General features: G+C 44.3%; 1 protein-coding gene across 1 annotated transcript in view; it reads right to left on the bottom strand.

Annotated features, from left to right (window-relative positions):
• The window catches only part of LOC148477248 (polycystin-1-like protein 3), an 86,851-nt gene that overhangs the window by 37,010 nt on the left and 35,343 nt on the right, over window positions 1-14,498 (bottom strand). The window contains exons 8-14 of the mRNA XM_088457004.1: window positions 14,187-14,313; window positions 13,234-13,362; window positions 8,135-8,351; window positions 6,813-7,012; window positions 3,953-4,183; window positions 3,040-3,141; window positions 1,395-1,570 (exon numbers count right to left, since the gene is read on the bottom strand). Of these exons, the coding sequence (XP_088313130.1) occupies window positions 1,395-1,570; window positions 3,040-3,141; window positions 3,953-4,183; window positions 6,813-7,012; window positions 8,135-8,351; window positions 13,234-13,362; window positions 14,187-14,313 (1,182 nt within the window). The remainder of the gene's footprint in view (window positions 1-1,394; window positions 1,571-3,039; window positions 3,142-3,952; window positions 4,184-6,812; window positions 7,013-8,134; window positions 8,352-13,233; window positions 13,363-14,186; window positions 14,314-14,498) is intronic.

Raw genomic sequence — 14,498 nt, 5'->3', positions numbered from 1 at the left:
TTAATTGGTATGGGTCCTTTACATTGCAGTACACACATTGAAATGGGCTCTATTAAAGTAAGTCCTAGATAAATGTATTTAATGTGTCAGTATTAGGCATGTCAGGGACCCACTTTATGAGGGCCAACCGTACTAAGATCTTTACTTAAAAAAAACATGTTAATTGTTGGAGTTTATTATAAATATTGTGATAATCAGAATTCTTATTGCTTATAGTGTGCATCTGCATTTTCCTTTTTTTCTAATTTATTCACCTCTCTGGAAATCAGCAGAACATTACACATCTTATTAATCTTTTGCCAAATACAGTGATATATGTTGAATTTTCTTCTTATGTACCATAAGTAGCCCAAATCTGGATTTATTCTGAGGACAATCGTTAAAGAGTTCAGTTTCCCAAAATAATTTCTCGCCGGAACCAAGATTAAGGGCTCGATCCAATTAGGTGCTAATTGCAAGTAGCGAGTTTGTTTCTTTAAACTCGCACACTTTGCCGCGAGGCGCGCTGCAGAGAATTCTCCAATCCAATTAAAAATGCCTATTTGCACTACTCGCAGCGGAGGGGTGCGAATTGACTGCCAAATGAGATTTGCGAGAAATGCATGAAAATGTGGGAGACCATCCCGGACCCCGCAAAATGGATAATTTTGTTAGCAGGACTGTATAGATGGCTGTTTGTGGCCATTAGGAAGTTACTGTAGGTTTGAAATGGTGTCAAATGGCTGTTTTGTGTTGGGTTTTTTTAAATGCAAGAAGATGATAAAAAAACAAACTTTTTGTTTAATCTCAAACGAATGAAATGAAAAATGGGGTACTTTGAGGGCTCATTGAAAAATGTAAAAAAAATAATAAAATCAATTATCTTTCAACTAAAAAAATATTGGAATTAACGTTGGGGTGCCTAAACTAACGAAAAAGTTGATTTGGGGGTAATTTGAGGACATTTTGTTTTTTTTTACCCCAAAAAAATTACACGTCATTTTTTAAATAATTAAGCTAATTTAAAACTTCCAAATGCCTAACTAGTCATTAGGAGGGTGTCCAAGGGGTTCAGCACAGGGTCCTGACATTTTAACCTTACAATAAAGATTTTCCTTTCCATCTCTCACCCCCAGGGAGGTTCGAGTGGAAAGTTGCGAATTCATTCTGACTGATTCAGTGCGAGTTGCTAATTGTATTGCAAAATGAATTCGCTACGCGAATTTGAAGTGAAAATCGCAACTCGCACCTCGCAATTCGCACCTAATTGGATCGACCCCTATGACGGAAAGACAGACAGGAGGATTTGCACACCTGTCTTACCGAACTAGATATTTTAAAATGAAAAGCTATTTACCCCTAAGATTTGTTATGAGCTCGCTTCCTCCTTCATCTTACTGTATCTCAGCACCTACCAGGACGGGCTGCTCCCAGAGTTACTATGCCATAGTCTCAGGCTGTGCAGCTCTCCTAGGTTCCGTGTTTTCAGGAGGAAGACGTCAACTGCCCCCCTGTGGAAGACTTGCTTCTCAGAATCTGACAGGAGATGGGGGTCACTCTGCCCTTCCGATCCATACAGAGTCAGCACCACCTGACGGGACATAGAATTATAGCACAGCAATAAATTCATGAGACATCAACTGTGATGGGACTTCAGAATTTGGTGGCTCTGGTGAAAGGCTATTTATTATATGCTTTCTTGGGAAGCCAGCAAGACACTGTGAAAGTGATTTAAGATTTAACTGTCACCTACACACTTTGTAGGTAGCCACTTTTGTGGGCTGAACCCCATATATTTATATGAATGAAACCTATCAGTTCACTACTGACCATGGACACATTGCCTCAACTACGCCTAAAGTGGGAGATATGTACTAAGGTTTGGAGTGAGATATAAAGTGGAGAGAGATAAAGTACCAACCAATCAGCTTCTGACTGACATTTTACAGGTTGTATTTGAAAAATGGCAGCTAGGAGCTGATTGGTTGGTACTTTCTCTCTCTCTTAGTACATGTCCCCCAAAGTGCCTTATATGAAAGAACTAGTGATCAGTGAGAAATGTGAGCTCCTGCTGGACAGCCAACCAGCAGGATTCCTGTGCAATATGGTCACAGATGCAGATGGCCAAATTGTAAACGTTACGACCACACACACATCAGCTGCCACACTCAGTTGTTAGTTAGTGATCAACTTTACCTACAAACCCCATAGGATATTTATTGCCCTTTGCGGTCTTTTGGTGCTTTGCATGCTAGCCCATTATATCAGGCCAAAAGCCAGCAATGTTACACAAACCTCCCACACATTGACAGACATTGAGGTCGTTGAGACTTGCTGTGTAGCTGAGTGTAAGCTATTGCCCTACTGTTCTCTTTTGTCAATACTTTTCTGCTGAAATGTTACGGGCGTAGTATGTAATACCACCGTGAGCGGAAGCCCAGCAGGGGTGAAGATCCCGACAGCTAAAAAGGTAAGTATAACTAACCCTATTCTCCCCCCTAACCCTCGTTTAGGGGTGCCTAACCCTAAACTCCCCCCTAGTGCCTAACCCTAACCCCCTCTCTAAGTGCCTATTCCTAACCCCCGTCCCCGCAGCCTAAACCTAATTCTTCCGGGGGGGGGGTGCCTAACCCTAACCCCCCCTTCCCCCAGCCTAACCTAACCCTCCAAGGGGGATGCCTAACCCTAAGTCCCCCCGAGGCTGTCCGTGCCCGGCTTACCTTCGTTCGGCATTGCGACTGTCGGCTTCCTGCCTGCATCCCAATGTTACACCCCTCACTCTCTCGAAGGGTCACAACTTTCTCTTCTGATCTGAGAAGATTTCTACATTTTTTATATATATTTTCTTTGTTTTAGATGTATGGACTTTAGGGGGAGATTTATCAAAGCTTGGAGAGAGATAATTTGGAGAGAGATAAAGTACCAACCAGCTTCCAACCAGTCCCTTGTAAAACAGGGCTATGAGACTGATCTATCCAGCAGGCGTTATCCATTGGTGAGATGAGACATAACTTACATTACTGCTACATGCATGTGAGGTGTACGATATATAGTATTCACCTGAGATGTGGTGCCAGATCCCATACGATAACCGGTGCACACTTTCACCATATACCTGGAGTGAAAAGCAGCATCATTGTCTGTAAGAATTGCTACTCTAACCTGAGGACAGAGAGAAAAATATAGGGTCAATATGATTAGTGTGATTACTCTGCCACGCTGTAACAGGCCTAAATATCTTGCCAAATCAATATACTCTAAAATAATGAATATGTACTAAAAAAGTCAAACATATAAACCAACTGTATATAAATCATAATCAAATATACATATACATACATCAAGTATATTAACCCAAGGAGCAAAGGCAACATTCGTGGTGTAAAACTAAATGAAACTAACAGCCTCACAGCCAGCGCACTACTATTTCCACATAAGAGTTGAAATACTATCATTTATTATTCAGTAGAAACATCGGATGACTGTTTATAATATGCTATTAAAATAAATACAGAATAAAGATCAATCTTTCTAATTAAAATCAATCACAAAAAAAAGATGTCTTATATGTTTCGCCAAATTGCATAAAATGCTTAATAATAATAATAATAATAATAATAATAATAATAATAATAATAATACTCTAGTTATAAGCATTATATGTGATTAGGTGGAACATATGACAGACCTAAGTATAATGTGACTGTTCGTAGAGTTCTGGTGTGTTAATCAAGCCAGCTGGACCAACAATACCCAGCACACCTATCTTCTTCTGGCAGCGTCCAGGAGCTGAGAAACAACACCAATGGTTTATAGTCGGCTCTCGTGGATAAAAACAGACTGCATTCCCAAGGTGATGACAGCGTTTAAAACAAAACTCACCGTGCCTCATAGACAGCAAAACCAGCATGTAGTTTCCCCATCTCTTCTACAAACACAGGGTGCGTTCCATCAGAATCCTCTCAGTGCTTACCTTCTTTATATCCTCTTTATCTTTCTTTGATGCCCATATTACCACGATCAGGAAGAATCCCACCAGTGCCCCAAGCAGTGCCAATCCCACAGGATTATTTGCCACATTGGCAAAGAGCATCAGAGTGTCGCTAAGATCTACCACATGCGGCATGACCAAGAAAGTACTGGCAAAGAAGGTCAGGTGGTTGCACAGACAGTGGGTCTCGGACATTGTGGTTCCAGTGCCAACCTGTAAATACAGAACATTAGACATTGAATTCCAATTAGGAGCAAGATTTTTGTGCGGAAATTACCGCGGGTATCGCAACCATTTTTTAATTAATGCGGGTAGTCGCGCTCCTAATTTCTACGCTATTCAATTGAAAAAAATTGATTACTGTAATTTTTCCCTCTAAAGACCGCAGGATTTTTTTTTTTAAATGGGAAACAGCCTGTATCTTTTAAAAAAGAAAATAAATATTGTATAGATGTCTATTAATGTCTCAAAGAAAAATATTTTACTCTTTTGAAATGCAGCAAATTGCTGATTTGTGCATTTACAGTTTTTTTTTAAAAAAAGTAAAATATTCTAAAAAGCAAACTTTTTTACAAACTTTTTTTTTACAATTGGATTTTTTTGGGGGGCAGGGGGGGGGGGAGTAATTTGAGACCAGTTTAAATTTAAAAAGTAAAATGTAAAAGACTGATAAAAAAAAGCAATTACTTAAAATGTAAAAGACTGATAAAATAAACAATTGTTTATATGATTAAATAAATACTTTCATTGAATTTTGGGCACATAAAAGTTGATTTTGGGGTAAATTGAGACCATTCCCACCACAATAATGTAATTATTTGCCCAATTAAGATAGCTAAATACTTACAATTAATTACCTAAATAGTCATTAGGGGGGTGTCCCAGGGGTTCTGAACAAAGGCCCTCATTCAGAGCCGTACGCTCTGAGCAGAGCGCACGCTCTAAATGAGGGCCGCCCTCCATAATTATGGAGCGTCCTCCTGGACGCTCGTATAGCTGTGGGTCACCACCCACAGCATATACGAGCGTGCAGTTTGATGGCCGCGATGGTCGTGACCATCGCGACCATCGAAACTGCGAGCCGGAGCCTGCGGTTGAGGTTTTCAACTGCAAGGCCCGGAGTGATTTTGGCTCTATCAGAGCCAAAGTCACTCCCACTGACATCACTAGTGATGTCAGTGGGCCGTCTTCTGACGGTAGGCGTTCCCTTGGGAACGCCCCCGTCAGGGAGGCACGCCCCCGGCACGCCCACCAAAGGGGGCGTGCTGTCAATCAACATCGACAGCACGCCCCCTTTGATCAGACACAACGAGCGAAGGACTTTCCTTCGCTCGTCGCGTCTGGCGCATGCGCACGACGGAGCTCCCTCCATCGTGCGCATGCTCAGTGCAGACCATCGACCCACTTGCGAGCGGACAGCCGCTCGCGAGTGGGTCTGAATCAGGCCCAAAGTCCGTAATTTTTATTTTAATATGGCCAATCACACGACATCGTTGATGACACGCGAGAACATGCAATAGTGCGTACACACTAGACGGTGTGGACGATTTGTTGTTCCAATTCGTCTAAATCTAAAATCGTTAAATCGTGTGTACCCAGCTTTTCGGGCTGATTATGAGTTGAGACTAAAGTAAAAAAGTAAGAAACTTTGCACCTAGACCAACCATGTTGCAATGCAAGGGGTGCAAATACATTTGTTTTTTGCATGGAAAAAAGTTGCTATAGTTAACTTCTCCACTGGTTCACTTCTCCATACTTTTCACTGCTTGATAAATATATCTCTCTATATCTCTGCACATATAACATCTGCCCTACCTAAATGTATTGTTTTATTTGTTTTTCTGCTTTGTTCCCAACTCTAACTAAGCGCCTGATTCAGCAAGGATCGCAGTTGCTTATACGCACGCAATCGGCCAATTGTTGCATTCAGCGCATGCATCGAAGTGCACATGTCGGCCACTGCGATCGGGACTGTGAACACAGAGGCTACGCAGACCCATGGCAGAGTGAAAGGAAGTGCCGTTTGTGTGTGGTGACGGGGAGGTGGTCAGGCGAACGCAGGTGTGCCAGTGCGTTGGGACGGCATTGCAGGGGCTTGCATAAATTATTCACTGCGATACCGTACGCAGCCTGAGGCCTTACAGCGTGCACTGAAGTAATCAATTCCTGAGTGAGGTCTGACCTGCCTTTACTGTGCGTATGGGTCCGATGTTTCGCTATGTTGCCAAAGTATTACGGATGTGAGTAAGGGGAAGTGGGTGTCCTTATGGTAGGCTGCAATGCGAAAGCAAACATTTGCATATCACCGCTGATATTAGCAACTGCGCTGCGTGGGTATAAGCAGAATAGCGATCTTTGCTGAATCAGGCCCTAAGCCCCTAAATCCCATATTTATACAAGCAGAATAAGGACAATGGCCTCAACTGACTACAACAGCTTTTATTACAGAAATAACATGCTTTTATTTCATTTTATGTCAAGGGGTGGAGAAGGCATATATTGATGAATATCCTACCTGCACAATAATTGTCCCTTTTTTCTTTTAGCTATTTTCATGACATGAATCTAATCTAATTTAAATATCTTAAGAAATGGTCCCTTAGAAGTGACCCTTCACGGCACAGTCCCCGAAACAGGTATCGATCTTTCAAACCTTTCCGAGCCCTGACCACGTTGAGTCACATGAAGCGGCAGACTCAGCTCCTGGTGTTGCCCTCCCATCAATTCCTCTAAGTTCCAGCTTTGCAACCATAATCCCCGCCTAGAACCCAAAGACATTAGTTCCTGGGAAGCTGCTGAGAGAGTCATGAGAATGCTGATCTAGATTCGGGTCCACACTTACGTGACAGCCGTAGTCACTCCATATCCTCTGATCGGCATTCCAGAAAACGCACTGTGTGGCGAATAAGTCGGTCGAGAGAGACAAGGATTTCCCCTCCGCCCAGACTTCCAGACTACTATTAGCCACAGTCACGTTGATATAGTAAATACCAGTGCCATTTAGTAACTTCTCCGGGGGCAACACCCAGGTATATAGATCATCTAGCAGTAGAAACAGGTTATTACCTTCTAACAAGAAACATACAAATAGGGCTCTCGTTATTTAGAAAACAGCATTATGTATGCTGCAGAGCCGCACTTCTCCTGGTTCATAAATAAAGTAATAAGCCCATGAATTACAGATCTTTAGTGGCAATAACCAGTATACTGTAAATGGGAGACCTATATACTGGGCAGTGCCACACGATAAACACAGAGAGGGAGAGAGGTAACTAAAAAAGTGCAGAAACATTATAATCTTTTTTTCTTCAGTAGGTTTACAGACAACATATCTGTATGGAGTGTGGTATTTTATGCCGACAGTCACAATATTGAACATTCATAATGTCAACTTTATCCATGTCGACATAAATTATGTAGATACTGATGAAATGTCGACATGTTAGAATGTTGATATATCATCCCAGCGGTGACTTACCTACTCCCGATGGCTCCAGTGGCGTCTTCCATGTCATGTGACTGTGACTTCTGGCGCAGATATCTGACGGAGCGGCGGTTCTGGTGAGTATACCTGCCCTAGGCTTAACCCTCATCCCTACCCATAGCCCTCCCTCTAGTGCCTAACCATTTCACATGTCGACATTCTGAGAATGTCGACATGTTGCCTGCTGACATTTTAACAATGTTGACATCGTTAATGATGACCAAATGACTACATCACTCTGTATGTGTGTCATATATTCTATTAAGCATCTTAATACTTTATTCTATGAACCATGGAAAGATCACAAACCAATAAAAAGGGGCATTTGGTTGCTTTGTATCACAGCAGAGCTCTCTGGCACAGAGAGTTTGGGTGGATTAACACGTCCCAGCGCCTCCAAGTAAAATGCAACCACTGCGCTCATTGATCTACCTTACTGTAGCCCTAAACAGTGATTATTTCACCAAACCCACAAAATGTAATGAACTTGGTTTAGAGGACTCTGGACAGACAAAGGATGATACACTATGAAATCTAAAAGAGATCCAGAGTCAACTTATCAATTGTAAAGTATGTAGTCACTATGTAGTCGCTATATAGAGCTGGGGATTTACATATACTGTATATTACACACACACACACACACACACACACCCATAAACCAGAATGGCCGTCCTTACTGTACGGGAGGGAAATGTTCTGCAGGAAGAAGCTGCTGTTGGGTTTTCCATTGAACCCGAGATAGAGGTTCAGCTGGACTGGAATCGATGGCTGCACTTTTATTACCAAGGAATGGTTTACGGACGTCACATTTACAAATAATATCACGTCTTTATCTTTGGCCAGTTCTGCCTTTGACTCTTTTGATGGTGAGCTCAGATTTTTCTTCAACACAATCTAGAAAATAGAAAAAATGAAATCGGTCACAGGTGTCGTTATGTCTACCACAGGCTAGTCCCCAGTTCCCGGGCACCTCGGGGAGTATTCTAGATCCTGGCATAGAGGGCATGTATCAGACACCCAACATTGATACGTACACAGCACACAATCTACAATTATATACACACAGTATAGGATATTGCTTCAGGTAATCGTTACCTTCTGTGTATATATATATATATATATATATATAATGCAGACCAATTAGCACCTGCACTATAGAGATGATGGACAGTGTATATTGAGAGATTGCTGCTTTTTCATCTTATTACAGCTGGGGTGGGATGCATGATGAAATACAATTTGCATGCGATGCATCCCACCACTCATCACATGCATAGCGGTGTGAATTACACTAGTGTGCATGAAGAAAACCGCAAAGGACAGCTGTCTCGGTAAGAGCTGTCAAAGTGAGGGATTTCCGGGTCATAGACCCAGAAGTACCTCTGGCGTCCTACTGCGCATTGGATTCCTCGCAAGGGGGAGTTGGAATAGATGCCCATAGGCTTCTATTGGGCAACGCCATATGAAGATGGTGCTGCCCGCCACATCGCATTCCGGGACTTGATGCATATAAAAAATGCGGTCAAACCCCCGAAAACGGTTTGACTGCATTTCTGGCTTTGGTGCATCCCGCCCCAGGTATTAATTTATGTATTTTTCTATCTGCTAATCATATGTAAGGAAAAACTTGTTCTTTATTATCTTACAGTATTATATTACAGTACAACATGGTTGCTGGTGCACTAGCGATTTGCTACTCTCTCTCTCTGAGTAGGAAGAGGCCACACTCCCTGGAGTCACAGGGAGAGGCCACACTCCCTGGAGTCACAGGGAGAGGCCACACTCCCTGGAGTCACAGGAAGAGGCCACACTCTTTGGAGTCACAGGAAGAGGCCACACTCTCTGGAGTCACAGGAAGAGACCACACTACCTGGAGTCACAGGAAGAGGCCACACTCTCTGGAGTCACAGGAAGAGGCCACACACCCTGGAGTCACAGGAAGAGGCCACACTCCCTGGAGTCACAGGAAGAGGCCACACTCTCTGGAGTGACAGGAAGAGGCCATACTCTCTGGAGTCACAGGGAGAGGCCACACTCCCTGGAGTCACAGGGAGAGGCCACACTCCCTGGAGTCACAGGAAGAGGCCACACTCTTTGGAGTAGCAGGAAGAGGCCACACTCTCTGGAGTCACAGGAAGAGCCCACACTCTCTGGAGTCACAGGAAGAGCCCACACTACCTGGAGTCACAGGAAGATGCCACACTCTCTGGAGTCACAGGAAGAGGCCACACACCCTGGAGTCAGAGAAAGAGGCCACACTCCCTGGAGTCAGAGATAGAGGCCACACTCCCTGGAGTCACAGGAAGCCACACTCCCTGGAGTCACAGGAAGAGGCCACACTCTCTGGAGTCACAGGAAGAGCCAACACTCTCTGGAGTCACAGGAAGAGGCCACCCTCTCTGGAGTCACAGGAAGAGGCCACACTCTCTGAAGTTGCAGGAAGAGGCCACACTCTCTGAAGTGGCAGGAAGAGGCCACACTCACTGGAGTTGCAGGAAGAGGCCACACTCTCTTGAGTCACAGGAAGAGGCCACACTCTCTGGAGTGACAGGAAGAGGCCACGCTCTCTGGAGTGACAGGAAGGGGCCGCACCTTCTGGAGTGACAGGAAGGGGCCACGCTCCCTGGAGTGACAGGAAGAGGCCACACTCACTATGTTAGAACAGTAGCTGTGCAGGTTGCCTAGGAGACAAAGAAAGATTCTCTTCTACCCTCACAGAGCCTGATTCAGCAAGGAATGCAGTTGCTTATACACATGCAATTGGCCGATTGTTGCATACTGAGCATAAATCACAATGCGCATGCGCGAACTAGCCACTGCAATTGGGAATGCTAATGCAAAGGCTACGCAGAACCATGACAGAGTGGTTGACAGGATGTGCCATTTGTGGGTGGTGATGGGGGTGTGGTCAGGTGAACGCAGGCGTGCCAGTGCATTCGAATGCCGTTGCATGGGCATGCATAAATTATCCATTGTGATACCCTACGCAGGAATGTATGAGGGGATGTATGAGGGGATGTATAAGAGGATGTATGAGGGGATGTATCAGAGGATGTATCAGGGGATGTATGAGGGAATGTATGAGGGGATGTATGAGGGGATGTTTCGGGATGTATCAGGGGATGTATCAGGGGATGTATGAGGGGATGTATGAGGGGATGTATCAGGGGATGTATGAGGGGATGTATCAGAGGATGTATGAGGGGATGTATGAGGGGATGTGTGAGGGGATGTGTGAGGGGATGTATGAGGGGATGTATGAGGGGATGTATCAGAGGATGTATCAGGGGATGTATGAGGGGATGTATGAGGGGATGTATCAGTGGATGTATGAGGGGATGTATGAGGGGATGTATGAGGGGATGTATGAGGGGATGTATCAGAGGATGTATCAGGGGATGTATGAGGGGATGTATGAGGGGATGTATGAGGGGATGTATCTGAGGATGTATCAGGGGATGTATCAGAGGATGTATCAGGGGATGTATGAGGGGATGTATGAGGAGATGTATGAGGGGATGTATGAGGGGATGTATCAGAGGATGTATGAGGGGATGTATGAGGGGATGTATCAGTGGATGTATCAGGATGTATGAGGGGATGTATCAGAGGATGTATCAGGGGATGTGTGAGGGGATGTATCAGAGGATGTATGAGGGGATGTATGAGGGGATGTATCAGTGGATGTATGAGGAGATGTATGAGGGGATGTATCAGGGGATGTATGAGGGGATGTATGAGGGGATGTATCAGAGGATGTATCAGGGGATGTATCAGAGGATGTATCAGGGGATGTATCAGAGGATGTATCAGAGGATGTATGAGGGGATGTATGAGGGGATGTATCAGAGGATGTATCAGGGGATGTATCAGGGGATGTATGAGGGGATGTATGAGGGGATGTATGAGGGGATGTATCAGAGGATGTATCAGGGGATGTATGTGGGATGTATCAGTGGATGTTTGAGGGGATGTTTGAGGGGATGTATGAGGGGATGTTTGAGGGAATGTATCAGGGGATGTATCAAACCTTTGAGAGAGAGAAAGTGGCGAAGTTGATCATAGCGGGCAATCAGCCTCTAACTGTCATTTCCTAGACTGTGCTAGATAAATGATAGGTAGAAACTGTTTGGTTATTGCCAACTTCTCCACTTTACCTCTCTCAAAGGTTTGATACATCTCCCCTCAAAACTCCGAAGCTAATGTTATAGAATGTCAATCACTAGGTGCTACTACTTTCTCTTTTTGCTGTGAGGGTGATTGTGGAACATTCTGCACACGAGCAGCTCATAGGCGATAGTAGAGCACTGGCATCACAACTTCATTCACTTAAATTACACTATATACAGTTAAAAGGATTTATCCAGTCTCAAAATGATTTATCCAAATCTCAAATTAAATCAACTACATGAATACGATAAACACAACTTGAGAGACCATGCTAGGAGATAGGGAATTATCTCACTATTAGGGCACATCACTCTCAACGGAGACCCATTCCACTAAATCATTCAAACTGAAGCCTGAACAAGCCTCGGGGGGGGGGGCATTGGAGCTGGAGGAATGGTCAACTATATGTCAACACACTGCCAAAGCCTCAATTACCTTTGCTATAAAAGATAATTGGTTGCTATGGGAAATTTCCCCACTTTATCTCTCTCCAAGGCTTGATATATCCAACTTTAATCTTATACAGTATATAAAATTCATTGGTTGGTTTGTTTCTTTGTCTGTCCGGTTATGCATTTGGACACCCCTGCACCGATTGAGATGAAACCAATGCAAGGTGGCCTGTTTGGATCCTGGACAGGTTTTATGGGGGTTAGGCTCCCGGTCGGACCTCCCGTTGGTATACGCTGGGCAGAACTTTGACCCAGGAAACCTGGACGAAAACATCATAGAGTGGGAACATTGGATCCCAGAAGACATACTAGGGGGTTGAGTTCCCGGTCGGACTGTCGGGGAGCCTGTTCTGGGCCTTCCACTGGATGGATTTGGATGAAAACTTCATAGAGGGGTGGCAATTTACCTGGGATGCCTAATGGAATGGTTGGGGTCCTGGTCGGCCCTCGTGGCGGAGTGCGCCGGGCAGAACTTTGACCCAGGGAGTCTGTTCTGGGCACTTCCACTTTTGACCCAAGGAGTCTGTTTTGGGCCTTCCAAGGGATGGATCTGGATGAATACTTCACAGAGGGGTGGGAATTTGTCTGGGATGCCTAATGGAGTGGTTGAGGTCCCGGTCGGACCTCACGGCGGAGTGCGCCGAAGGGAACATTGGCCCAGGGAGTCTGTTCTGGGCCTTCCATTGGATGGATTTGGACAACATCACATAATAAAACGTAATAACTTAAAGATTTAAACCCGGGCAACACTGGGTACTTCATCTAGTACTTCATATATGCAACAGGGACAATTCCAGCTAGCTAAAGGACTGATGGAGTACACGTGTATATTTGGCACTCTGTGAAATGTGTCCTCTGTATGTATCCTGCCTTTATAGATAAAGTGTAACGAGCTGTAAGTGTAATATGCAGCTATATCTGCGTACAGATTGAGGAGTGCGCATCTTTGGCTTGCGTGCGCAGTACGAAAAGCGTATTTTAAGCAAAATAAAAAAACTTGCGCCCATTAATACCTTTACTATTACCATTATTATGACCCTTTGCGTGCAGACATTTTAGCTGTTGTCGCAGTCAGAGCAAACGAGATTAGGATTTTTCACAAAGCTTCTTTTTTATTTATCCAATTCTCATCCCTCATCTGATTGGTGACTCACCTCGATGTACTGATCCATATCATATAGGTCAATTGCGCCGTCATCTGACTCCAGGGCTATTTTAACCACAGGCCCCACTATTTCCACAGGACTCAGGTTAGTGAACGGATTAACAGACAGAGCTACCACCTGCCGGGGAAGAGGAAGTGATGGATGGTTATGCTGGGGAACACGGGACTGTGCATAAGAGGTGACGCTGGATGGGGGCCGAATATCAGGATCCACAGAACAGGATGGAATTTGAAGAAATGTGCAATCAAATACAGCAAATATAAAGCACAAACAATCAACTATACTATAGAAGTCTAGAGCAGCCTTAAGCGACATCAGCTTTTTTCTAGAATCTAGAAAACTGCGTGCATCTGGCTGGCAGGGCATGCTAGGACTATTAGTTCCACAGATGCTGGAGGGGCTTGCGTTACCTAGCAGCCCTAGAGTAAGTGTTTCTGTTCTTCTATTTTACAGTTTCTTATCCTGGGATTGTTGGCAGAAGGTATTAGGAGCTGACTATGCAAAGTGATAACATGTAATACCATAATAGCAGCAGAGTTTACCAACCTCTGATTATATCTTACTAGTAGTGATATTCGTAAAAAAAACAACAGCTTACTGACACGCAGCATTTTACTGACATACTTCAGCGATGTTGTACATATTAAAACAAGCCTAGTTGAAGGGGAAATAATGAGGATGTTATTTCAGCTTTCTATCTCTCCATGCATACACTGAAAACTGGACATAGTGTGGTCATTTGGCTGCTCTTCCAAAAGTAGAAGGGGTTGTATTCCCCCAACACCAAACATCTCCTGTGGAGGCAAGACTCCTTCAACTCCCCTCCCCCCAACCTTTGTGATACGACGAGTCCATTCAACTTGGGGTCTGCCCTAAATATCCGGCTCTTCCAATTGGTGAAGGGGCATCAGGAGAGTGGGCATGAGAAACTTGGAACTCACCATGACGTTCAGGGTCTCGTAGGCGTCAGTTATGTTGCGCAGGGCAGCCGATGAGGGGAAGGTGACTTGACAGAGGGCTGGAGGATACGTGCTGAATGGTACTGATGGCAGGTCTGAAGAATTCACTCTAGCGACAGCCAAGATATACGCAAGTAAATTGACAGAACATAAGAGCACACAGTTTACAGTCTGAGCAGACTACTTTATAGGGAGTAAACCATTATATTAGAGACAGGCAACATGTGGAGCTCCAACTGCTGGGGAACTCCAAGTGCCAGTGTCAGGGCATGCTAGGTACACAGCAGTACGCAC

This window comes from Taudactylus pleione, unplaced genomic scaffold (genome assembly GCF_031769625.1).
Source record: "Taudactylus pleione unplaced genomic scaffold, aTauple2 ptg000731l, whole genome shotgun sequence".
Taxonomy (NCBI): domain Eukaryota; kingdom Metazoa; phylum Chordata; class Amphibia; order Anura; family Myobatrachidae; genus Taudactylus; species Taudactylus pleione.
This window is presented reverse-complemented; position numbering and strand designations above follow the sequence as displayed.